Raw genomic sequence first — 27,638 nt, forward strand, 5'->3', positions numbered from 1 at the left:
GAAGCGGATAGTTAAAATTATAATGCAATATTATATTATTGTTATAAAAAGTGAAGCCTTAATTCTTGCGAATTTACTGGGAGTGAGTCCTGAGCAAATTGGATCTGGTTAGAACTATCTCCTCGATCGAAATAAACATAAATAAAATACATTGGTGCATACCTCCACTCCGGGTACGTGGAGCTGGAATATTCGGGTAATTGACAAAAGCATTTTATCATAATAACTCAAAGGGCTTAGCCCTTCTGTTGGTTGCATCACAAGTCTATACTTATAATAAATCTGTAGAGAGGTCAATTCTGTATGTGATGCCAAAAATGCAATCAGTAAAATTTTTATCTGTCTGTCTGTATGTTCCTTATAGAAACAAAAACTACTCGACAGATTTTAACGAAACTTGGTACAATTATTCTTCATACTCCTGGGCAGATTATAGTATACTTAGGAATTCCCACGGGAACGGGAATTAGCGGGAAAATCCTTTTGTATGAAAAATCTAAACCGCTTAAGTTAGACGCTTGAAATTTGGCATGCAGGTACCTTAGTAAACTTAAAGCTTAGTTACAACAGGATATTGCAAAATTCCCACGGGAAAAAACATTTGTATGAAAAAATCTAAACCGCGTAAGATAGATGAAGGGGGTAAAACGGGATCCACGCGTACGAAGTCGCGGGCGGCCGCTAGTATAAACATAAAGCGATGCGACCTTTTTAAACGTACTCTAATTAATTGCAGCTGATTGACAAATGAAGTGAATTCCAATGGAAACTGGCGAGCGGGGTCTGCATTTCCCATTCGCTGCTGCGGTCAGCTTTGTCGTGGTTCGTACCGGTATTATTGTGCCCGCTTTATCCCAGAACTTGATGGAGTTAATATTATTTTGAGTAAATCATTATTCCAGTGTTATTATGAGTTTTGTAATCGCGCTTTTTGTACTGTTCCCGGCTAGGATAGGTAGATTCTGAATCCTGAGGAAATAAGCCTAAATCTGTTTCCTAATCAGACACATGGTAGAAATCTTAAGCCATGTATTCATTAGGCAACATTTGTTGATAAACTGTTTATGACTAGTGTGAAACAAGTTTACCATAAACACAGGTTTCTGAAACTTGCTCTCCACTCATAGCGGAGAGCACAGCAACATGTATCATAAACAATGTTTCATCACCTATGTTTATGGACTGTTTATAAACTGTTTACAGAGATGATGAAACATTGTTTATGAACAGTTTATAAACAGTGTTTATCAACAAATGTTGCCTAATGAATGGCTTTATTGATGCGCTTACTATCAATGATCACGGATCAAGCCATTACCCTGTGGGCTATTAGCCGATATACTCGTAGTAACCTTAACCTAAACTTCATAGCCCGACGGAACTAAAGTCGTTGACATAGCCCGACGGATTAGCAAGCTGAAGTGGCAATGGGCAGGGCACATAGTGCGCAGAACTGACGGCCGATGGGGCAGCAAGGTTCTGGAATGGAGGCCGCGTACCGGAAGGCGCAGCGTGGGACGTCCACCTACAAGGTGGACCGACGACATCGTAAAGGTAGCAGGGAAGCGCTGGACGCAGGCCGCTACCAATCGATCAACGTGGAAAGCATTGGGGGAGGCCTATGTTCAGCAGTGGACGTCCTATGGCTGACATGATGATGATGATGATGATGAACCTTAACCTTGGTTTGAAACTTGATTACTGAAGGACAAAGCCCCCTTCCCCCTCTAACCCCTAACTACCCCCTTACGATATCCCGCTGCCAATTAGCTTAATGAATCGAGCAATATAAAGCACTTTAAGTTTCCTCAGCTCACTATTTTCTTCGATAGGATTAAAAGAGGTCTAATAAGCTGAAAATACTTTAGGTTTGAGAAAAATAAACTAACGATGCGACTTTCAATCTGTTTTTAAGTTCAAATTAGGTAAATTATAGGTTAACTTTCGGTAAAATTCACAGCTTTTCTAAATCAAGAGCTAAGCTGTAACGGGAATTGTAAAATGTGCAAAAGTTTACTCGTATCATGAAAATTATAGCGAACTACTGAATCTAGGTTACTTGATATGAACGTTGAGTTTATTTCCGAGTATTACTAGTGCTTGCTTATTATTTCGACGGTTATATTTCTGTGCACTGCGCATATCGTTTACCTATAATTTGCATAAATTCATGTCAGATATACAAACATATTATGTATCTAAATATATCAAACGAGAAACTGACTGACTGACATATCAACGCACAGCCTAAACGGCTAAACGTAGGCACTTGAAATTTGGAAGGAACGTAGCTTAGGTACCGTAGAGGTGGAGGTGAAAATCCTTTTGTATGAAAAATCTAAACCGCTTAAGTTAGACGCTTGAAATTTGGCATGCAGGTACCTTAGTAAACTTAAAGCTTAATTACAACAGGATATTGCAAAATTCCCACGGGAACGGGAGTTAGCGGGAAAAAACATTTGTATGAAAAAATCTAAACCGCGTAAGATAGATGACGGGGGTAAAACGGGATCCACGCGTACGTAGTCGCGGGCGGCCGCTAGTCTACTCTATAACATCAAGTATCATGTTACTACTAATTAGGCAAGCTCATTACACATACGGGAACGACGTATTATTATAAAGGTCGCCTTACACGTAATGACAAAACCCAGGCTGTGCATCGCAGTGATATTTTAAGTCGCTAAACGGCCAAGTGAGAGTCGGATCGCACACGAAGGGTTCTGTACCTTCTAGAACATGATCCGAATGATCGTAACAATATCGAACAAGAAACATAAAAGATGATTTTATTGTAATTAATAATTTTAAATTAGTATTTTTTTCTGTTGTTGTTAAGCGACAATAGTAATACACATTATATTTTTAAGAATCAATGGTTTATGAGATTATTTCCGCAGACAGACAGCAGAGTCATAGCCATAGGTTTCCATTTAAGTACGGAACCCTGTAAAACAACTAGTTTGAGCAAAACATGCGAACAGCGTTTTTGCGAACTCCATGCACGCTTTGAACAGCCGACTCCGCTGGCGTGCGTAACTTTTGAACTGACGGCGGCATATTGTTTTACCTTATTCCGTTGCTTTATGTATGAAATTACAACAAAACTGCAGTCTGCTGTGCTGTTGACTGTACGCAAACAATTTTAAAAACGTCACCGATTTATAACACCTTTTTTGGCGTTCCTGGACGTTTGTAGTTTTTTAGTGGAAACGATTTCCATTTAGTGAAATTTTTTACGTCTATATTGATTTTAAAAATTGTTTCGGACACGTTTAATTTATTATGTACCTACCTAATCAATGTTTGATCAATTTTGATACGCAAACTAAAAATTCTGCGATGTAGGAGTGTAACCAATATTTCTCTTTATTTTTAATCAAGTTAAATGCGTGCTCACTGTCAAGCTCATCTGCTGAAGGATGCCATCTCCGTCCTACCATATTATACAGTTGATGGTATGTACTTACCATACATACATATGACCCCTTAGTAAGTAGGTAAACGTCCAATAGGTATCATTTTGTGATGGGTTGAACCCCCCATCGACTAGACTATCATTATTGGTACGACAATAACTCAAGCAACTACGAGCATTGCGTATGTCGTCAAAGGCTCGATTTTGTCCCGCCGTTTGTGCACAAAAGTCCTTTAATTTCCTCTGCAGTCTGCATATTGACTTCTCCACCTACTTGCAGAGAATAAAGTAAGTTGATCAACTCAGATTGTTATCTTTGCGAAGTTATTTTAAACTTTCTAGACGCCTTGATATGGTTTTCATTTTCTTTTGTCCACACTATCCGTGAAATATCGCGCGATTCACCTGTAATGCTGCTAATTTTAGATGTTAATGAACTATCATTAAAGCACGTATTCGCCGTGTGTTTACATATTATTTACGAGTATACCATCATTGTAAGAGACTTAACCATTAAGAAATATCATAAGACAACCATATAAGTCACCAAGCATAGTAAAAAGTTTTGGTTTAGTAATTTAAGAACTTGTAGATTTTTATTGTGTTCGGGTTGCATTGCAGTTGCCATATTGTCAAAAAATCGTTTTCGATAAATCACAACTCAAATTTTAATGTTATAGCAGACGTAAAAAGATCCTCTCACTCCAACATCTGTAATAGACTACAAGCTAGTGTAGGTACGCCAGACCTACGTCGTTTTATAAAAGCAATGATTAGAGGTTGTTTCCTCATCAACCAAACAGGTTTAACAGTTCCAACTCCATGCCAGACAATCTTTTGTGGGTACTTGCCAAATTGTAACCTATTCGTATATTGGGAGCATAAACTAACAAACTTTTAGCTCTTATAAATACCAGCTCTTAGTCTATAAATGTATGTGTATCGCGGTCACCGAAGGCTTAAAATATGAATTGACAAACACATTATTGGATGAGGATTGCTCGGTTCGAAATGGCTCTATGTAAAAGCTTTCAAATTAAATCTATAATCTCTACCGTTGAGCTTTAATATCATTTAAAAGCTTTTCAGTCAACAGTGCAACAGTGGCTTTTGGCCAAAAACTCTCGTGCCCTACGGGGGGGTGTAAGCAGCTTAACAGTCAATTTCATTCGACGAAATAATTAATTATATTGGACCTGTATAATTCAATTATTTGAATACACACAGCATATTTTTAACATCGCACATTGTTACGAAATAAATAAATATCCTTGGTCATTTTACACTGCGCTTCTAGTCCCAAACTAAGCAAAGCTTGTACTATGGGTACTAGACAACGGATATAAACATACTTAAATACTTTTTTTTTGTAAATAGATACATATTATACATAGAAAACACCCAGTCCAATACAAACAAATATGTTCATGCACACAAATGTTTGTACTGTGCGGGAATCGAACCCGCAACCTCCGGAATAGTAGTCCGTTTCGAACCACTACACCAAGCCGCCGAAATCGCACGTAAAAATTACTTTCAGCTTGAAATGATGTTCTCCGTTAATCCTGCTCTCTTTTTTCACACAGTAAACTGAAAAACTATTTCTGAATATAGGATCAAACCCGAAATAAAGTGTCACTGCTTTGTAAATGTATCTAGGCCGTGCTAGCTATAGATGACCCACGCTGAACTGTCCCACCAAACTCAATGACAGGGGGGCGCTACCATCGTTCAACTATATGGTTTCCAACATGGCAAAAATCTGAACCAGCGATCCGGTATTGACGGTGGCGCCCCACTGTCAATGTCATCGACAGGACAATCCAGTATTTTGGAACTATAATGGTTATTGACATTCATTATGCTCCTCAGCCCTTTTTGGAATTAGAAATACTTTTAGAATGTTCACTTTAATTACTTAAAATGGATCAATTTGTCACGGAAACCTAAGTCTCGTTTGCTCAGTCTCGATTTCAGGATTTTCAGGTTCAGGTTAGATTTGTCACTCGGCATGCGAAATGTCTTGATATACCATCAGAATTTGCCATACCAGTTGATACCGTTTCCTTGCCAGACAGTTTTTTTTAGGGTAGCTCCCAAAGCCACCATGACCCAAACTTCATAATTCACCAACATTATATCCTACGCTGTGCGTTCGATTTGCTGCGTCACTTAAGCAAGCATCGTTTGTGAATACGCGCGTTAGGCTGGGTTGCACCACCTTACTTTAACTTTGACAGACGTCAAAAATCTATCAAACTCCATACAAAAAACACCGATTTATCGTTATAGTTACGGTCAAAGTTAGGTGATGCAACTCAGCCTTAGTGTTCAGTTCATAATCTATCGCCGATTCGGACACAACTCGATATCATAGATTCGAAACAATATCAAATACGTCCATACTTTAATCTTTCAAGCCTGAACAATCAAAAGCCCATAAATCGGAATGACAATAAATGGTTTTTACTTACTTTGTAACATTTTCCACAGAAAGCAAAGTATTTTTCGAACATCGCGTCCATTTTAAATAGTCAAGCAGCGCTCAATGAAAACACTCAATGTTTAACTACTTCCGGCACAAAGGTTTTCAAAAAGGCTTCATCGAAACAACAACAATTGACACCCTTTTTACTTCTGGTCAAATACACAGTTATTACTTCCTCTGTTAATGGGCCAATGAAAGCTTTTGACAGTCGTTCACCGTTAAAATGAAGTTTGCGTTAAATATTTACATTTGCAGGTGTTAATCCCATGTTATTGGAGTTGGTAGTGTGCCTTCAGTTTATTCAATTGTAATCTTCATATCCATATTTAACTGGACTAGATCTATAAATAAAGGTATTTTGTTAGACATTAAATGCATATGCTGAGTGAATATGCATAGACAATCAAATAAAATTATCATTAAATGAAAATGGCCGCCACTTGAGTAGGTAGGTATACTGTTTTCTTTCAGCCGCCGCCGTGGCAAGTATGTTTTGCAATCAGTACTTAGCTTTTTTAATTTTCATGTCCCATTGCGATGGGCATCGCTGTTGCGACAGAGTGGCACTGCTCAGTTCACTTTTTATTTCTTTGTATTGTTTTATGTGCTATTTCTGTCACCTTCTTTGTCCTCAACTAGGTGATGTTCATCGTAATAAATGTTTCTTTCTTTCTACTGTTTTGTAACTCGTACCTACGATACATTGTTTTTTGTGATTTGCTGCCGATTACTTAGGTACACATTATGACGTCACTGTGTGAATTCCCCATCTGGTCGACAGTGGACATTAAACTTTATGTGTATCGTTATAGTATTCTAGGCCTATGTTCTTTTCAACCGACTTCAAAAAAGGAGGAGGTTCTCAATTCGACCCGTATGTTTTTTTTTTTTTTATGTTTGTTACGCGATAACTCCGCCAATTATGAACCGATTTGAACAAATCTTTTTTCGGCGTATAGGTAATACCTCAAGGGTGGTCCCATTTAAATTTAATAATAGAAAAAACAACCCCCAAGGGTGGAAAATTGGGGATGAACTTTTTTATACGCAATATCTCCGCCGATTATAAATCAATTTGAACGATTATTTTTTTGTTGAATAGGTATTATCAAAAGGGTGGTTTCATGCGAATTTGAAGAAAATATTTCACCCCCAAGGGTGGAAAATTGGGGATGAACTTTTTTATACGCAATATTTTTATTTTTTAGTTTTTTTTGTGTTCACGCATTTGAAGTCGGTTTTATTTTTAAAAAAAGTTAATTATTATGTTACGGATCCATAACAAATATGACTCTAGCTACCAAAGATTTTAATATGTCGTTAATTAAAACTTTTAAATATTTGGTATATTTAAAAGTTTTAATGAAATCTTGTACCTACTATTTCGAACTGTTAATAAATATTTCATTTACTTTTGTAACATTCGTAATTCATAAACGAACTAAAGTCACTGACATAGCCCGACGGATTAGCAAGCTGAAGTGGCAATGGACAGGGCACATAGTATGCAGAACTGACGCCCGATGGGGCAACAAGGTTCTGGAGTGGAGGTCGCGTACCGGAATACGCAGCGTGGGACGTCCACCCACAAGGTGGACCGACGACATCTTAAAGGTAGCAGGAAACGCTGGACGCAGGCCGCTACCAACTGAGTAACATGGAAAGCATTGGGGAGTCCTATGCTCAGCAGTGGATATCCTATGACTGAGATGATGATGAAGTGTAATATTCAACTTTCTTAATTAAAACTGAAAGTCATGTCTATTCATTCATAGATGAAGTTGCTGAAATGTTTCCTGCACTATCAATGTCCGAATTTGTTCTTTCGGAACACTGCCATCTTCTACTTTCAATAAGTGCGATTTTGCAACAAAATGTCTTAATGCGCTGTACCTACTGTACGTCTGCAACTAATCCTAGATAATAATTCTGTATCTCAGCAAGCAGCGCTCATTCCAAAATGGATTAAATTGTTTCAAACTAGCAGAGAGTTTGGATCATCGCGTTAATAGCACCAGATATGAATCTATTAACTGCTGAGGACTCCTTGACCGCCGCAGTCTTAACTGCTTCCCGTGCAGAATTTCTGCATGTAATTTTTATATCTTTGGACAATTTCACACAGCGCTATCTAACCCCAAAGTAAGCAATTAATATGCTTGTATTATGGGTGCTAGCTTAACGGATATACTACATATTATATACTTTTTAATTACATACATATTATACATTGTAACACCCAGACCCGTCACAGAAATTAACTCATCATTTCAATTTCTGCCCGGCCGGGAATCGAACCCGGGACCGGGTCCGTATTAACAACGCACAAATCTCTCAGTCATAGATTCTGTCATTGGTCTAATTATGAAACTCTCCAAGACAATGGCGAGTCGAGTTTTGAGATTCATTCTGTAAGGCGGTTATCACACTCCCCCGCGATTTTCATATAAAAAATCACGCGCGCGGACGCGTTGTCAGTGTGAAGTGCCGCGCGTGTTTTCTTTACAAACTGAGGTACTTGCATACAATGATTAAATCTGTCGCCCCGCGCTCCGCGGCGGAGTGCGGAGCAGTGTGATAACCGCCTAATACTCGCACAACTTAGGACCGTGACTTAGGTCCAGCTTTTTGACATAAGAAGCCCGCGAATCGAGATATACCTACGAGATCTTATATGCGACCGCTTGATGGCATGTATAAAGGGGGAAAAGTAATTTTAAAATTTTTGGAACTTAAATCTAGATGGCAACCCTACTTCAGTTATATCATTAATTTATAGGTCTAAGATCGTAGCTTGGTATATCTAATTAGTTCACAAATCGTGGAACAAGTTAATGAAGATGATTGACTTATTTCCTCTGTTTAGTTTGTTAGTTACCCTAGACAAATATTGCCTTGCCTTTGAAAGCATTTGCATAAATCGTAACCTACAACCCGAAACTCATGGTACCTACATAGTTAGTATTGAACTAAGTCGGTCCTAGTTGAGAGTTCGCGGTTCGTGGCCAAGTCATTGCAAGCAAGTCGGCTCCTTTGCGCGGGCTTCGTTGCCAAGTGTCCCGTTTTGCACGGGTGACGGGACGTCCCGATTCACCTTCAATATCAACGCAATGATAGCAATAGTTTTTTCCAGGAAAAATACTAGTAAACAAAGAAAAGTACAATAATAATAATCGTAATTATCTACTTATTGTTTGTTTTCTCTTACATTCATATTTTGTGGAATCCGAAATCCAGTCCAGTTGAACATTTTCTTGGATCTCTTGCTTCATCGATACCCTGGATCTAACAACGGTGGGGTAGGGTGGAACTTGGAAGATACGTAAAGTATGTCTTTTTTTCGGGGCCTACTTATATTAGGCTAAAGAATATTAATTTAATGATGAAGTTATAAAGATTACATTCTTTGATGGTAAGTGTAAACGCAGTGACGTTTACTAAGCGTAGTATTTTTTTTTTTTCATTTATTATCATTTTACAAAGGAATTTGGTGCTAACATCTTTTTATTTTTATTATTAAATGTTTCAGATTTTGTTTTAATTTTAATTGTAGTTTAATGAGTAATTTGGTGCCAAACAAACTTTCTTTCTTTAAATAAAAATTAAAAAGTTACTCTAGATCTTTCAATACATTTGCCGCAGCGATTGACGTTCTTTAATTAATTACTTTTGCAAAGGTCAAATCGATCATCTCAATTGACACAGTAGGCGGCTATCGCGTCCGACTGCTCCCACAAACCGCGCTTGGCGCCCGCCAGGGGGCGCCGATGGGAATAGAAAAAGTTGATGTGACTTATTCATAAGAATGAAAAATACGAAATGCAATCGTTTAAAAAAATCCAAATGCATTTAGGCTACCTTTAGGGCAACACCCTGTCGAAAGTTAGGTACTTACTGACTTTAGGAATCGTACAAAGCTTCAGAACGGAACCCTTGAAAGATCACGAAGTCTGTTCACCTGCTAATAGATCAATTGTAAATCAACTTGATTTTAATTTATTGTTTAAAAATATAATATTTTCCTTCAAACTCACGAAAAACAAAGAATTTTTTACGGAAACCGACTAAAAAGACCGAAATGATTATCTTTTAGAACAATTTGAGTGGTTTCTTTTTTCCCAAAAGAAAATATTTTATGTAAAATTTCAACACAACGGCCTATTGAGGACATTCGCGGAAATTTTGCAAAATCGCAACTGAGTAAAAAGTAAAAAATTCGGTTAGGTCACACATTTTATTGAAATCATGGAAATTGAATCTACATTTCCAATTCGTGAATGTGTATTGTTTAATTTGTACAAAAGGTGAATAGTTCAGCTTGTGATTTTATAGAGTAACTAGCTTTTGCCCGCGGCTTCACCCGCGAAATTTATTTTGTCACAGATCGTCATAAATTATAGCCTATATGTTATTCTGGGTTATGAACAATAATACTGTAAAGTTTCACCAAAATCCGTTCAGTAGTTTTTGCGCGAAAGAGTAACAAACATCCAGACATCCAAACTTTCGCATTCATAATATTAGTAGGAAGTAGCAACACTGGCTTTAAGACATATAAAGCTATCTAAAAATTAAGTTTGTTGGTTTCCGGTGTCATAATCAACCACAGGGCAGGAAGTTCTTGAGTGGCGACCACGAGCCGGAAGACGTAGTGTGGGCAGGCCTCCCACTAGGTGGACCGACGATCTGGTGAAGGTCGCGGGAGGTACCTGGATGCGAGCGACGCAGGACCGGTCTTTGTGGAAATGCTTGGGGGAGGCCTTTGTCCAGGAGTGGACGTCTTTCGGCTGAATCGAACGAACGAATCAACCGCAATACTTATGCATCCTGTGAATCCAAAAGTTCTACTTTATTTGACAGAAAGTCCTAATAGTTATCAAGGACTTTCTCGTCGTAAGGTGAACAGGCCCTTAACTTGTTCATCGCATGAGCCCACAAATGAGAAATGGCATTTTGCCACTGGTCTGGACTTAGCTTTTATATTGATATTACTCAATCACAATGTTACAAAACTATGTAAGTATTCATTATAAAAATTTATGATATTTAATACCTATTTCTTAAATGTGAAAGCGAGGAATTTTTTGTTTAAAATATTAAGTCTCGTTCATTATAAATCAACTTTCATTCTGTTTTCTTCACTGTATTTATGTTTTTGTAATTTAATTCGTACATTTTTCTTTAAAATTGCCGAAATAAATTGTTTGCCAGTCGTGTGTGCTGCCAAGCTGTGCGAGAGTGTGGGTGAAAAAATCACAAAAGATGCTCTTTCGCTGAAAAAAAAAACACTACATTCTTTCAGGGCTGTAATAATGTCATTAATTAATCCTTTCAAGTGTGGCATATTGCCACCATGTTTTAAAGTTTACTGACAAAACTTAAAGCCTCAAAATATGTTTTTTATTGTTGTCTCTTAGTTCAGAAAATTCCTCCCAAATCCTTGACGTGGTTATCATTATTGTGTTCTTTTTACGATGATTTGAATAAGAATAAACTTAGTCGTTTTGCCTCTGTGAGTCACACAGTCTAATCGACTGTATATGATGCTCCTGCATGCTCCTTCTGTTATTTAGACGTGTTATTTGACACTGACACCGCTGCATCCTTTCTCAGGGTTGCTGCTTTCAAATGTTTGCTGAGATCTTTATTTACTCATACATTCAGCTTAACAAGAGTGCTACTTTAAACTAAAAAATTATCATAAGTCAAGAGAAGTGCTATACTATTCAAGTCAGTCTTACTTAACCTCCGGCCCGCCGAGCTTCTGTAAGAGGCCTTTGCATATTTATACAGGGTGGAAACGTTAAGTGATCTCACTCGATTATTTTTAAACTATACAAGATATCGAAAAACTGATTACTGATTCTGAAAGTGCTTCACAAGCTCTTTCAAACGGTACCAATAATAGGTTACAGAATAAACTGGATCTAACCAAAAATTCAATGTTTATAGCTTCCATACATTTAGAAAAACCACAAAATATTAAAAACTATGCAAGATATTCAAAAACTGGTTACTGATCCTGAAAGTGCTTTACGAGCTCTATCCAACGTTACCAATAATAGGTTACAAAATAAACTGGATCCATTCGAAAATTCAATGTTTCCAGCTTCCATACATTTAGTACAGCCACAGTCATGGCACTCATGTCTTGTTATCATTATAGCAAGTAAAGCCTAAAACCAATGTTTTCCACGAATAATTTTATATCAAAATGCAATTTACGAATTCATTTTAAGTGTTTATTATTTAATAAAAAATATTATTATAGCCTGACCAGGAACATAAAAACCCTGGCATAGAGGCGCGTCAATTGCATTTGATAGTGCAACACTGAGTACAGTCGTACCTGTGTTAAATTAATAGGCTAACTTTATGTATCAGGATTCAGGATTACGGGCTAATTTGATATTTTCATAAATTAACGAACAAATATTATTATAGGTAACCTGGTTTAAATAAATTAAATGAAACCATCAATCGAGCTAGTAGGATTTATTTTATTATTCATCGATAATCAAATTCAGAACTTGAATATTCAACTGCAATGTCTGCTCATGAACGCTTCAAACTCGGTACTTCTTTCCCAATTCCATAAAATTCAACACTTAGAAAGTGACAAAAAACTTTAAAATAGGTAGTTGAAACAAACCACAGCTAATTTTCATAGTGGACTGTACTATACGATAAACATGTCAGTCAATTTGACACCCTTGTCGGAAAAATTATTCAATGAAAATATTGTCCGAACCCTTGGTATTTCTCTTCGACAAATACTTTAACACATTGTGAACCACTTTTCTTTCACGACTATAAAAAGATTTTAGCAATTTCATTCACAAAATCAATTGCGCACATTTAAAATAAAGTTTGTTTACACTTTGACAGCAATAGACTGACATGCAAGGTGACATGTCAATGAAGTTTTTAGTTATTGTTGCCATTAAAAGAAATTAGTACCATTAGATTTGCGCAACATGGCGAGGGTTTTTATGTTCCTGGTCAGGCTATACTTCTATTATTGTTTGGCTGCCATACATTTAGTATGGAGGCTGAAAACATTAAATTTTTGGATAGATCCAGTTAATTCTGTAACCTAATATTGGTACCGTTGGATAGAGCTTGTGAAGCACTTTCAGGATTAGTAACCAGTTTTTCGATATCTTGTAAAGTTTAGAAATAATCGAATGAGATCACTTATCGTTTCCACCCTGTATAGTTAGGGTGTCCATATTCAAATCCGGGAAACTGAGGGAGCAAGAGTGGTCAGTGGATATACTGAAAACGGCACTCAAAACACTCTTTTGCAGTTCTTTAACACATTGCTGCGATCGCTTCACATACGTTTTCATTACTGGTACTACTACACAAAAAGATCGAGCTACTTATAAAATCATGTTTTGTCGGTACGCGTGGGTTTATCTTAGAGATGTTAGTTCTCACGGGGTATACTCACAAAGTCGTCGTTTCAGTCCAGACAGTCTTTGCATAAAAATACAAGCCGTTCACTGTTATCTGCATGAATGCGATTTGGGGGATTATTCTCAATATAATCTTCATATTAATTCTTGACGTGTTTTGTGACTCTGCGCTTTGATCACTAAACCTGCTTTATTGAATATACACTTCAGAGATTATGTGAAACAGTTGCACTGCAAAATCGTTCCCATTTCTCGCGAAATAAGGGCGGTGACAAATTTAAAAATATTCGTCTGACGTGCTGTATGCATATTTGTGTCCGCGGGACGAGCTAGTCCGACTAGAACCAATTCACCCAAGTTGCGTTCGTTTTCTGAACTCGCCCCACCGGTGCTACCTTTTTGTACCCAGACAGGTTTGCGCTAACGAGATCCATATCCCAGACAAATTTTTGGGGTAGTTGTAGTTGGTGATCACCTTTTATTTTGTCGACCGTTTGGTGTAGTGTTCTGAACGGACTACTATGCTGAGAGGTCCCGGGTTCGATTCCCGGCCGAGCAGAAATTGAAATGATGAAATTTAATTTCTGTGACGGGTCTGGGTGTTACCACAGAATAATAACACTGGTCAACAGTGGTTTTGGTGCCAAGGAACTGTATATATTTTTTGATTGAGGACCTTATGCTGGTTGCTTTAGTAGCAAATTTGTTGATTTCCTACGTGTGGTTTTCTAGATTTTGACGTGTATAGAAAAATACAAAATTTCACCAAAATCAGCGTTTATAATATTTTGAAATGCTTAAAAACTTTATTTTCCACGACTTTTGTGAATGAGGTGTAATGGAACTATCACGTTACATCCTCTAGCAGTAATCAGCCATCATATACCGATCCCATCTGCCTTGGTACCTCTCTTCCAATGGTTTTTAGGTCTTGATAGCATCGCTCTCCCTATTCTTAGCTATAGCATGCTATAGTGACCCAAGATTCTCTGGGAATTGGTCAAGATGACTGTGGAGGTAGTGCTCTTTGATAAAAATTATGACATCCTGAGTTTTTAAGGCATGTCTCACAATTTCAGAGTAGTTACTGGACTAGTGATTTCCGAAAAAAATAATTGTAATTTCAATTAACAAAATCTATGCAAATCGTTCCAAATAGTCCATCGAACTTAAGAAATCAGTATCTTTGATTAATATTGTTATTTATGGACCGTTAAAAATTACTTAATAAATTAATTTAAAAAAAAAATTATGCTCAAACTAGGACTTTTTTTGTTCTTTCCTCACTTTCTCCACTCTGAACTTCATGTTACGGCTTCTTTGACCATTGTAACATTGCTTTAAATGTTCACAGAAGATTATAAAAACAATTTTGGGTATCCACGGCTTGAATGCAACCACAATTTCCGACTTAAAGTAAGAAAAATAAGCACTTTTAATAAAATTTGCCTGAATTTTTGAACTTTTTAACTGTGCACACACCACCAATGTAACAGAAATACATATTGATTATTGAGACAACTTCTTGGCAATGTAGACATGATATTAAAATAAATGCATTTATAAAAATGTACCGAGAACACTACAAACTGTGCAACCAAAGTACCGATTAAAGCTAAATTTTAAAACTGCGGGTAGATCCAAAACTACACGTAGGAAAAAAAAAAGAAAAATATTTTTATTATAACTAATACACACCTAATAATAAACTATCAACAGAATCTCGGCACCATTTTCATTTAGATTTTTTGTTGACCAGTGTAATAAGTACTTCGTACAGAAGATTTTCTTCGCGAAGGTATTTAAAAAAATGTATGCTCAATGTCGTTAACAATATGGTGTAATTTAGCTTGTCTCAAGAGTCGAGCACCATTTTGTTGACAAACGTCAGTGATCGGTACTGCGCCGAAGACATAGGGCTGACTTCGGTAAAATGATGTGTGACGTGAGGTGCCAAACTGCGAAAAATGGCGGAGGAAATACATGAATAAGCATGAATTATATTTTGTGTTTCTAATATTATTCAGGCAGTTAAAAAATACTGCAGAGTATTAATTGCACCACCGTTTATTGTCTTTACAATGCAAATGGGTGAAGAATACGTGCGTGCGTCAATACTCGCTCGTGATTGTCCTGTCGATTTGGTATCTCAGGAGGGGTAGTCGCGCGTGTTTTGTTTTCGATGCAAACTCGCGAAGATGAACAGGCCTGGTGTTACGTATAATAAGTATGTATTTACAAAAAAAAGTATTTAAGTATGTTTATATTCGTTGTCTAGTGCCCATAGTACAAGCTTTGCTTAGTTTGGGACTAGAAGCGAAGTGTAAAATGTCCAAGGATATTGTAGTATGTGTAAGGCTTTATATTTGGTGTTGCTGCGTAAACTGAGACACAATATACTCGCATCGTACAGTATAAACTACTTTCATTGACAACTCCCGGTCCCCACATTACAATATTTATTGATTTTGAGACAGATAAAGCCCAAAGCTGTGCAGCCAGGTCGAAAGCTCCACATAGTTGCTATCTGAAAATGTACAACAATTTCACGCGAAATTCGCACTCCGCTAGCTTGGTTTTGTAAATGTTCAGTGTAATCCCCTTCAATTGTAAACGATTTACATATTGATACTATTTTTTCTTTAGTGTTTTATCTACAAGTATATTTATTTATTAGGTATACAAAAAGTACATGAGTTTATATACCACAACCTTTATCCAACTTAGCTAAAGTATATAGTTTTCAGATTAAATAAAATGAAATATCTTTGAGAAATAGCCTTTTGAACCACAAGCTTCGTATCACGTCAGTGCAAGTTTCCGCCAATAGATAGGTATTGCCCGGCCATTGTTTCCTTAAGGAAATGAAACGAATTTAAATCACTCTCATGGTTGCCATCCGTGGCTTCTATTTTTAACCGACTTCAAAAAAGGAGGAGGTTCTATGTTCGACTGTATCTTTTTTTTTTCATATGTATGTTCACCGATTACTCCGATTAGACCGATTTTCAAAATTCTTTTTTGTTCGATAGGGTACACTTCTGAGGTGGTCCCATTGTCACCAAATCAGGATCTGATGATGGGATCCTAGGGAAATCGAGGGCAACCCTCAAATTATACCGTCAATAATACGTGCCTAACGTATTATCGTTTTTCATTTTTTTTTAAAGTTATTGTTCCTGGAAATCATCATCTCATATTGATGAGCTGATGACAGAAGGTAAAACTCCTTACTGCTTAGGAGTTGGAGGATAATTCTTTTACTTTTATAAATATGTATATTTTCTAAAGTTATTCAAGTGTTTGTATCAGATAGTCATCATCTCATCATAAAAATATAAAGTCTAAGTACCTCTAACCAGATTATGAAACAAACCGATCTACATGCTGCCCTATCACGCCTCGTGAGTGACTCGAGTATGTTCGCCACTCGCCACTCTGTCCGGTGAAGCTGTAAAGCTTTCAGCTAGCGTATGCTACCAAATCATTTTACGGGTACTAAAAGTGGATGCACTCACTTTTGCCTGTTGAAAATTGGTGAGCATGATAAATAAATATCCTTGAGCTTTTTGCTCAACGCTATACCTACACTAATAGACAGTCTATTCTAGTACTTCATAGATAACTTAATCACTTTAGTTAGAAGTTATATTATGTGCCTTTAATATATTTAGCAGTACTGAAACCAGATAGGCCAGGTGGTCATTAATTTTGGTGTTTAAAATTATATTCGTATTCTTCTTAACAACTGACGTCATACCCAATTATAAACTACCGTTGATGTCTGACTTTGCCCAAATAGGCCAACTTAACGTGCTCTCCGAATCACATACTAGCACGATTTTTATATAGTGGCAACCCTGAGTAATAGCGAACCACCGAACCGGACTGATCTCGTCTTACGTTGATCGAATATTGCCGACCGAATAATGGCAACCCCACGATAGTGTGAAAAGGCTGACCTTGAAATTAATGGATGTTGGGCCTTTCAATCACTAGTTTAATAAAGGCACTGCACACTGAAGGTGCTGGTGCCGCCACCGCAGGTACACGCACCTGTATTCATCTAAATATACAAAAACTCAAGGACTGACTGACATAGTGATCTATCAACGCACAGCCCAAACCACTGGACGGATCGGGCTGAAATTTGGCATGCAGGTAGATGTTATGACGTGTAGGCATCCGCTAAGAAAGGATTTTACGAAACTCCACCCCTAAGGGGGTAAAACGGCATCCACGCGTACGATAAGTCGCGAGCGGCCGCTAGTCTTTACATGTAATAAAGCCACGATAGCCGAACGGTGGATGGGTCGGACTGGCCGACTCGTGATCCGGGGAACGCGGGTTCGAAACTTCGAACCCCGCCGCGCCGCTCGACTATTGTGGTGAGCCCTCTCGTGAAACAAGCACATTTAGCTAAGTACGAGGGGCTAACCGGGCTAATATTCTTTTAAAAAATAAACTCTAGAACTGAGAGACTCTATATGTCTCTACAAGTCTTAACCTAGCCTTTAATATTTTTTCCTAGTGTAACCCATCTTTACATAGAAAATCAAAAAATAAACATGAAAATAATATGCACATTTTGAAACTTGATTCTTGAATCTAAATCAAACGTGTTATTCTTTCGTAAAATGAAATATGTTTGATCCAGACCTGTTTTGTACAAAGCACGAGTACCTAATCGTTAACTAAACCAAATCGTTATTGGTTCTCAATGGAGTGCAATTACACGTGAAGCAAAAGGAGATTAAGTAATTAATGTAATTATCAACGCATTAATTACAAATATACTTGCATTAACCTACAACGAGCTCAGTAGGTACGATATAATTTACGGGGGAGATAATCCTATAATATAGGACTGCATTTGATTATATCGGAGCTTTATGTTTCATTAATTCATACAAAATTTGTTTGTTGGTGTACCTATTAAATAAATAGAATAAAAAATTCGTAAGAAATACGCTTTTTATCATAATAAGATTTTTTCTTTACTCATGTGCTTTTATCTAGTAATATGTTATTTAAACGAATTTGAAAGTCCTGCCTCAGATATAATACAAATAAATAGATAATGCTAAGCCTAGGTGCAGACCACCGATTTTTAGTTGGCCGATTCTAATTTGTATGAAGAATCGCCGATACCAAATCGGTGTAATGTGCGCACTTTCATACATCTCCATACTAATTAACAGCCGGAACTATCGGCCAACTAAAAGTCGGTGGTCTGCGCTTAGGCTAAACCAATACAACTAACAGTACAGATACAGTAGAATCTCGATTATCCGGATATCCGATTATCCGGACTCATTCTTCATGGTTTCTAATTACCGATTCAGGATCTGGACCAAAAACCGAAGGCGCCGCGCCACCGTAACATGGTACGGACGTCTTTTTTTTTGGTTCATTGTTAATAGAAATGGATGACCAATGGTCTAAAATTTAGATTTTTAGACTCTAAAATGATGTATTGAAAACCCTTTCTATTGTAAAAAGTTAATTATTGTTTGATTTTACTTTGAAATCGATTATCCGGATTTTCGATTATCCGGACCACCCCTGGTTTTAATTGATCCGGATAATCGGGATTCTACTGTAAATGCATTCAAATGCACGTCATTGTTTCATAGTGCACTGGGCTTCGAACAATAAGTATACCACTCGCAAATCTAACTGCTACATTCGTCCACAGATGGAGCGCGCCAATCGCAAGTACATCCTGACGCAAGGCCCGCTGGCGTTCACCGTCAGCCATTTCTGGCTCATGGTGTGGGAGCAGAACTCGCGCGCCATCCTGATGCTTAACAAAGTGATCGAGAAGAACGAGCTCAAGTGCCACTGGTACTGGCCGCAGGGCGTCGGCGAGCAGCACAAGATGACCCTCGTGGACGTCAAGCTGACCGTCGAGCAGATCAGCGAGGACGACCGCAACTACTACTCGACCAGGGTGTTCAAGTAAGTACACTTTACCAGTCCTGGATCTGTCAATATGCCGTATAGGCCGCGGCCTAGGGGCGGCAGATTTCAGATGACACTTACTCGATTTCAAAAGATAAAAGTTAAATAAAGATCCAACCCCACAATAGCCAACGGGCGGCAAAACTGTAAATCCGCCACTGCACTTTACGAGTGTTTTCTATACATTATAGAGCGTTTCATCCACGAAGACGTTCCGCACCATCTTTCCGCTAATGTTTGAGTGTAATCGGTACACGCTAAATTATCCATGAGTGTGCACTCTAACGTCGTTATTGTAGTGTGCGAGTGCACGCACACTACAATAACGACGCTCGGATTGCTCGCATCAAACTCCCCGCCCGCGCTTTTTTCGACCAAAAATTGGTGGGATGCGTCTTCGAATCGTTATCGAACTTCGTTATTTGTTTGTCTGCTACTGAACGAGTTAACTTTGCTAAACGTAAAATGTACATAACGCACGTTTCGGACGATTAGACCGCGGCATTTTCTTCTGTCAAATAAAAGTTACGATGACGCGACGGAAGATTAACGGAATTTAACAAGTCGGTCAACTTTTAAGTCTTCGTTAATTAACTATTTACTCTGGTGCACATCTTTGTCTATTTAAACGATGAAAAAGTTATCCGCGTGAAGGTTTCTGAAGCGAGCTTTCAGTCAGAAAACTTTCGACCGCACTCTTTGTTGTTTTAAGCAGCAGTGCCCAGAACTGGTGTCAAATTCTAAAACCGGGCAAGTGCGAATAACCTGATATTTATGACTCTCTCTTCAATATTTCTGAAACAAAATCCTGTGACAGATGTAACATGATCTTATGAAGGGGATTTTAAATTTTACAGAAGCTTAAGAGAACTGTAATAATGATGTATACGACTAAAATGTCCTTACATAATACGTAGGTATTACCCACTCGGACATCTTAATCTTAATATGCATTAAGATATTAATCAACCAGCTGTGTGGATATTCAGATGATTGGATCATTATTGTGTATAATGTGAATCCTAGATACTAAGATACATACTGGATATGATTGAATTTAGTATAATTGTCAGTGGTTTTGTTGCCTAATGAGTGTACAGTAACATTCGATTAGATGCCTGATGAAGACCACTTAATAAGTGCGTCTAACAACACCATCCATTAGTATCAGCGACTATCAGCCATCAGTCTGCAGCACAAGATTATGAATATGCTGAATAATGCTGATAGCCGAAGCTCCACCTGCCCGGCACGCAATGTATGGGTAAACAAGATGCAATATTAATTAATTTTACATTTACATTGCTAAGTAGCTACATAAGTTATCTCACACATACATTTTCACTTAATAAACTTGAGTGCCTCAAGGGCCGGGCTCGTTGTTACTCACGCTCGTTCGTTCACCTGGCAACTGTTTTGACCGACTGAGCTACCATAGACTCATCTTAATTTTCAAATGTATTTTTCACTGTAAGCCAGTGTCGTTTCAGCCAAGACAATGTACTTGCAAAGACTGTCACAAAACCTGCCACTAGTTCAATCGTATATTTACCCATAAAACTGTCATCTACTATAGCGCCGTTCCGTTACACGTGGATCGGACTAAATCAAATTTGCTTTTTGAAAGGTCGCAATATTAAAAGCAAAATAAATGCAAATTATTCACGAGGCTCTGTGTGGTTTGCGAGGCACGAGTAGGACAGAAAACAATGCCTTCGTTATGTTACATCCAATCATTCTCCCAGGGCTGGCTGATGAGGCTGGAGATGCTTTTAAAAAACGCATTTGGAAAAAGCTCAGAGTGATTACGTTTAGGTTTAGCTCATCGTTTGTTACGAGGATAAACTTGTATTTGGTCATGAAGCAATTAATTCCTCTAACACCGTGTCTCTTTAGTATGTATTTGGAAAGCTCCGTGCTGCACCAACGCCAGCCAAATGGCACACTTGCACATTTAGTTACAAACTTGCGATTAAGTTCCCTCATTTTATCCACATCCGCACCAGTGCAGCAGTGTTTAAAGGCTAGATGACAAAATTTCAATTATTTGTCCGTCAGACAGATAATTAGAAAATATTAGACTCATATTTTTATTTTCGTTCATAATTAAATAATTCAGTGCTACATCGAGTTGAAATGGCGCGTTACGTCACGCTTAAGTAGATTTTTTACTCAAAAGTGACGTCACGCGACATTTCAACTCAATATAATACTGTAATTATTCGATTATGAAAAAAGTTAAAAAATAGGTGTCCAAAAATTTTTTACTATCTGTCTGAGGGACTAAATAGAATTTCGATTTCATTACCCAGTCATCATCCCTATTTCAGACAATAAATTTTAGGGTGTCAAGGCAAAATCTCCAGGACTCTATCATTTCTCTGTTAGTTCCTTAAGAACATAGTACTCCAAAGCCTCCACCATGATCGCAGCAGCAGCCCTGAGCTGTTCCGAGCGTCCATCATAACATTCGAGGGCAGGATCAAATGCGCGCTGCCTGTACATTGTACATGCAAATGCACCTTTACTGAGTTTCGATAATAATTATATTACAACGCGTGGCTTTCGTCCAATATTTGCAGAACTACGCTGAATTGCAAATTGCATTGATATTCAATATGAAGCGGCAACAAACGATATTGTATTTTATAACAGCATCGCATAGGAACTTGCAATGGTATTATTTTCTACATTGAACATTTTGACAAGACTAGATTCTACCTAATACCAATAAGTTTTTACAAATCGTCTGAAACACCAATGGTTAAAATTATTACAACGGCCATTGCTTATGTGTTTTTAATAATTACATATGAAAAAAATATCAATTTCAATAAAATAATGGTACTTTCTAAGCGAGCGTCATTTTCATAATGAGGTAGGCAGTAAGTAAGTACCTGCTTGCAGAACAGTTAATAGTATGTGTGCATCATTTTTATCATAAGGTAGGCAGTAAGCCCTAGTAAATTACTTAGTTACATCAAGTAGACTGCTTAATTGCCCATATTCTGCCCCTGCTGTTGAAAAGATAATGAGTGGACAAGACAAGTGGCGTGGCAGTCCAATGGGCTGCGTGATTAGATGCCTTTAATTTGATGATGATGATGTAGATGACACTACAGAATGGAAAACGTGACTGATGATCTTCAAAAGGTTAATCTTAGGCTACTAAAGCACCACTATTGAAGCCGAACTAAACCCTACGTAAAACGGAACACAATAACGTCTCGCAATGGCGCTCGTATTGGCTATTTTTTAAAACTAATACTAAAGTTTATGCATATCACAATTTTTTCGATATACGCAATACAACCTTTGAACCTTTATCTGCCTTTTTTCTGCTCATCATCTTCTGCAACTAGAATCATTAATTCTCAAACGAAACACACACTATTTAAGCCTCAGATTCCATCTTACAGGCTTGACTAATGTGCAAAGTGAATTCTATAAAAAAAATGCGCAAAGCGCTTTGTAGCTGAATATTTAGTAAAATACTACTCTACATGTTATGTCATATTATTACATTTCCATCCAACGCGACTTATTTTATGAAATTTCAGCTGAATCAAATAAAAACAATACGTTAAATTTCATTTTAGCAAGTTTGATGAGATCATGAACGACAGATTAATAAAAACAAGCTTTAAATCAAATTGTTTTGTTTGCATTATTATTCAATGTGCACTATTGTTTTGCAATATTCGTATTAGCTTAAAACAATCATCAATCATCCATAAAGAATTTATGAAATATTGAACGCTGATATTCTATTACGAGTATATTAATGACATTTTAATAAATATGAAATTTTATATCAAAATAAAGTAATATTGTTTTATCCACGGGGATTGTACGGACAATAACGGTCTTAAAATATTTACTGCTGCGCCGCGATGCGTCTCTGTTTCTTCATAAAAAATGGTACTTTTGTATCAAAATAACAAAAACAAAAGCATTACAAATAATAAAAAACAAAAAGGGAAGGTCCCACCGAGATTTGAACTCGGATCGCTGGATTCAAAGTCCAGAGTGCTAACCATTACACCATAGGACCTCTTGGGAAGTACGGGGAATTTCACGTACTGTATCCGCCAGAATTCGCTGTCGGGGGATGATTTGAGAATATTCCCGGTGCACAGAGCTACATGAAAACTACATGCAATGCACCTAATAAATGTCATCTTCTGAGTATACACTTATAATATTTAAGTTATGTTTTAATGCTTGCTCATATAATGCGTATCGATTTAACGACGAACACATCACGTTATTATTTCACCTGGCAGTTCGCTAGAAATGTTTATTTAGCCCCGACATTCCCTATATTTGCCTATAGGTAATATAATGTATAATAATATGTTATTACAACATATACCGAGAGTTATAAATAGAGTTTCAATTATATCGGAGAGTGCCTAACATATTAATTTATTTCAATAATGACTTTTTGTAATATTTGTTTTGCTACTTTTCAATAATGTTTGTTGGAATGTATTACGCTGGGGTGGGCACTCAGACGACCTCATCGTGCGTTTATACAATTTTAATATTTATTTACTTAGTTCAACAATTAATTAATAACTTGCCTCCGTAGTCAAGTGGTGAGTTTATTTAAAACTAGCAGCCGCCCGCGACTTCGTACACGTGGACCCGCTTAGGGGTGAACTTTCGAGTTTTTTAGGGGTTTCCCGGAAATTATTCGAACTTTTCTCGCCGTAAAAACCATCTTGGACGTCAACGAACATTTTTAAAAAAGAATTGGTAAAATTTGTTCAGGCGTTTTTGAGTTATGCGCTTACCAACACATTTTGCGATTCATTTTTATATTATAGATAGACTAGTTCTTTTAAACGGTATCAATAATAGAGAAACTTAGTCCTTGCTCTAATAAAAGCTTGTAGAGTTAGTAGGTATGCTGAAAGTAGGTCAGAAGATATTAGCTTCATGCGATCCGGCTTCAAAGATTAAATTTGATACCTATTTTAAATCAAAACCAAATTAAATTAGATTTAATAACATTTGTAGTTGTAATTCCGAGAGAAATATTTTTCTAAACGCCACGTGTATCGACAAAGAATTGTGAATGAAAAGTTACTTATTTGTTTGTTTGAGATATTTTGTCTTTGAAGCCTGGTAAGGCTGAATGATGAGTACTTACGTATTGATTTAATTTATTTTATCTCTTCATACAAATAATGCTGGTCTTATTTTAAGGTACAACTAGCTTTTCCCGCGGCTCAGTCTGCGTTATACAGGGTAACTTTGTAATTAGTGTCCAAATCTTTAGGAGCGAGTCAGTATAAATAAATTAATCGATTTACGTAAAGAAAACTTTTTTTTAATATTTTATTATTTTATCCGCGCGCGGTTTAAAATTAGCACACATGGATAATTTACTTCGTTCATAGAAAAATACAGTTAACTACAACGCTTAATAGACAATGGTGCGCGAAATAAAGCCTTGTCCTTTACAAAAAAGTTATAAATAATATAAAGTTGTATTATTAAATTGTTCTATAGGGCTTATGAAAAGTCTCCCTATTACTATAATCTCTTTGTAAATCACAGCCTGTATGTTATTTTAATGTATAGTAAGTAGGTAGGTAGTTTTTGCGTAAGTAGAATTTAATGCCCCACCGAAGTATTTACCAAAATCATATCTTACAAACTTTGGCGTTCAATTCGTCGAAATAACTTTTTGTTTGTCGCAGGATCGTGGACATGGAGAGCTCTGAGAGCCGCGAAGTGATCCAGTTCCACTACACCACCTGGCCGGACTTCGGGGTGCCCTCGTCGCCCGTGGCGTTCCTGGACTTCCTGCAGACCGTGCGCGCCTCCGGGACGCTCGAGCCCGACGTGGGTCCGCCGGTGGTGCACTGCAGCGCCGGCATCGGCCGCTCGGGCACCTTCTGCCTGGTGGACTCCTGCCTCGTGATCGTGAGTAATTGGACAGAGTCCAGTCTTCCGAAGTCCCAAACACTGGTAGTTAAGTATGGCCAGTCGGCGCAAGGACTCCTTCTGCCTGGTGGACTCCTGCCTCGTGATCGTGAGTAATTGGACAGAGTCCAGTCTTCCGAAGTTTCAAACACTGGTAGTTAAGTGCGGCCAGTCGGCGCAAGGTCTCGAACCTTCTGCCTGGTGGACTCCTGCCTCGTGATCGTGAGTAGTCTGACAGGGTCCAGTCTTCCGAAGTCCCAAACACTGGTAGTTAAGTACACGGCCAGTTGACGCAAGGACTCGCACCTTCTGCCTGGTGGACTCCTGCCTCGTGATCGTGAGTAATTGGACAGAGTCCAGTCTTCCGAAGTCCCAAACACTGGTAGTCAAGTACGGCCAGTCGGCGCAGGGACTCGCACCTTCTGCCTGGTGGACTCCTGACTCGTGATCATGAGTAATTGGACAGAGTCCAGTCTTCCGAAATCCCATACCATGATAAAGCACGGCCAGTCGGCGCAAGGACTCCTTCTGCCTGGTGGACTCCTGCCTCGTGATCGTGAGTAGTCAGACAGGGTCCAGTCTTCCGAAGTCCCAAACACTGGTATTAAGTACGGCCAGTCGGCGCAAGGACTCGCACCTTCTGCCTGATGGACTCCTGCCTCATGATCGTGAGTAATTGGACAGAGTCCAGTCTTCCGAAGTTTCAAACACTGGTAGTTAAGTACGGCCAGTCGTCGCAAGGACTCGCACCTTCTGCCTGGTGGACTCCTGCCTCGTGATCGTGAGTAGTCGGACAGGGTCCAGTCATCCGAAATCCCAAACCCTGATAAAGCACGGCCAGTCGGCGCAAGGACTCGCACCTTCTGCCTGATGGACTCCTGCCTCATGATCGTGAGTAATTGGACAGAGTCCAGTCTTCCGAAGTTTCAAACACTGGTAGTTAAGTGCGGCCAGTCGGCGCAAGGTCTCGAACCTTCTGCCTGGTGGACTCCTGCCTCGTGATCGTGAGTAATTGGACAGAGTCCAGTCTTCCGAAGTCCCAAACACTGGTAGTTAAGTACGGCCAGTCGGCGCAAGAACTTGCACCTTCTGCCTGGTGGACTCCTGCCTCGTGATCGTGAGTAGTCGGACAGGGTCCAGTCATCCGAAGTTGAAAACACTGGTAGTTAAGTACGGCCAGTCGGCGCACGGACTCGCACCTTCTGCCTGGTGGACTCCTGCCTCGTGATCGTGAGTAATTGGACAGAGTCCAGTCTTCCGAAGTCCCAAACACTGGTAGTTAAGTACGGCCAGTCGGCGCAAGGACCTCCTCGCACCTCCTGCCTAAGGGACTCCTAAATCCTTAGCGTATGTTTACTTTTGTTGAAGTACGAGTATAAAATTTCATTCCTTCGTGCATTTATTTGATCTAAAAGAAGACTTAACTAGCATACAAAGCTTTCTATAATTTCCGTCAACAAACATGCAATCTTTTGAAAAATATTTCACCCCCAACACAAAATTGAACCCAAAAATACAGTAGTCAAAGATCTTTAAAGCAAATTATTTCTTTTCCAAATAGCTTTCTAGCGACCCCAAAAATTTGCATTCTCTCACAGACGCTGCAATGTAGTCCGATGCCCGTCGTTTTCGCAATGATGCGCTTGCGCCTACGCTACGTCCGAGCGGCGTATGACGTAACTGTCACTTTTTGCCGCGCGGCCCACTGGACTGTGAATGGAAACCCGCGTGGAAACGCATTTCAAAGTCAAATTGGAACAAGTGGATTTTAGCATACCGTGTCGGTGAATACGGATATTTGTTCTAGTATTTTTAATTAATTTCAAGGTTTATGACTTATAATTAAGTAGGTACGCCGTTTTCAGTGTGCTCGAATCCCTGAACTTTGTGTTTGTAAGGGCTCACTTGAATGGGTGATGATCACCAAGAAAATTCTTATCCAAAAAGATGAGAAACGCGTATTAAATTTTCGTTAACTTTAGTGCATAATATTCGTATTTCAAGAGTTCCGTTGCGAAAAAGTTTGAGAAGCACTGCCAGAGATGATTGTTCAATAAGTATTCGTAACAAACTCAAGTAGACTGTGTTCAAAGTCTGAATCACTTGCATTATAACCGCATTCCGGGCTCATCGTACAAGATCAGACATAAAAGTTAAATCAAATCGAATATCTTTATTGCATACAGGTCACTCAATAAAATATTGCTCAGCTACATCATACCATATCGGCATGCAACAGAATCAATTTTTCATGATTCGTGAAATTAAAAATAAGTAAAAAAGCATAAATCTAAAAGCACATACTTGATCCTAATCAAACAAAAGTTAAGAAACTTGTACAATGTCGAGAGACAAATAAACCGTCATAGAGAGAGAGAATATAGTTTACTAAAATGCAATGTTATAACAC

General features: G+C 38.2%; 1 protein-coding gene and 1 non-coding gene across 4 annotated transcripts in view; one reads left to right on the top strand and one right to left on the bottom strand.

The window, feature by feature from the left end:
• LOC135086960 (tyrosine-protein phosphatase non-receptor type 61F-like) overlaps positions 1–27,638 on the top strand; it is a 111,858-nt gene that overhangs the window by 58,369 nt on the left and 25,851 nt on the right. For all 3 annotated transcript variants that reach the window (XM_063981799.1, XM_063981797.1, XM_063981798.1), the window contains exons 3-4: positions 19,026–19,288; positions 25,003–25,228. In XM_063981799.1, the coding sequence (XP_063837869.1) occupies positions 19,026–19,288; positions 25,003–25,228 (489 nt within the window). The remainder of the gene's footprint in view (positions 1–19,025; positions 19,289–25,002; positions 25,229–27,638) is intronic.
• Trnaq-uug (transfer RNA glutamine (anticodon UUG)) lies at positions 23,274–23,345 on the bottom strand. The gene has a single exon. It is a non-coding gene; the product is annotated as a tRNA-Gln (tRNA).

Source organism: Ostrinia nubilalis, chromosome Z (genome assembly GCF_963855985.1).
Source record: "Ostrinia nubilalis chromosome Z, ilOstNubi1.1, whole genome shotgun sequence".
In the NCBI taxonomy this organism is placed as follows: domain Eukaryota; kingdom Metazoa; phylum Arthropoda; class Insecta; order Lepidoptera; family Crambidae; genus Ostrinia; species Ostrinia nubilalis.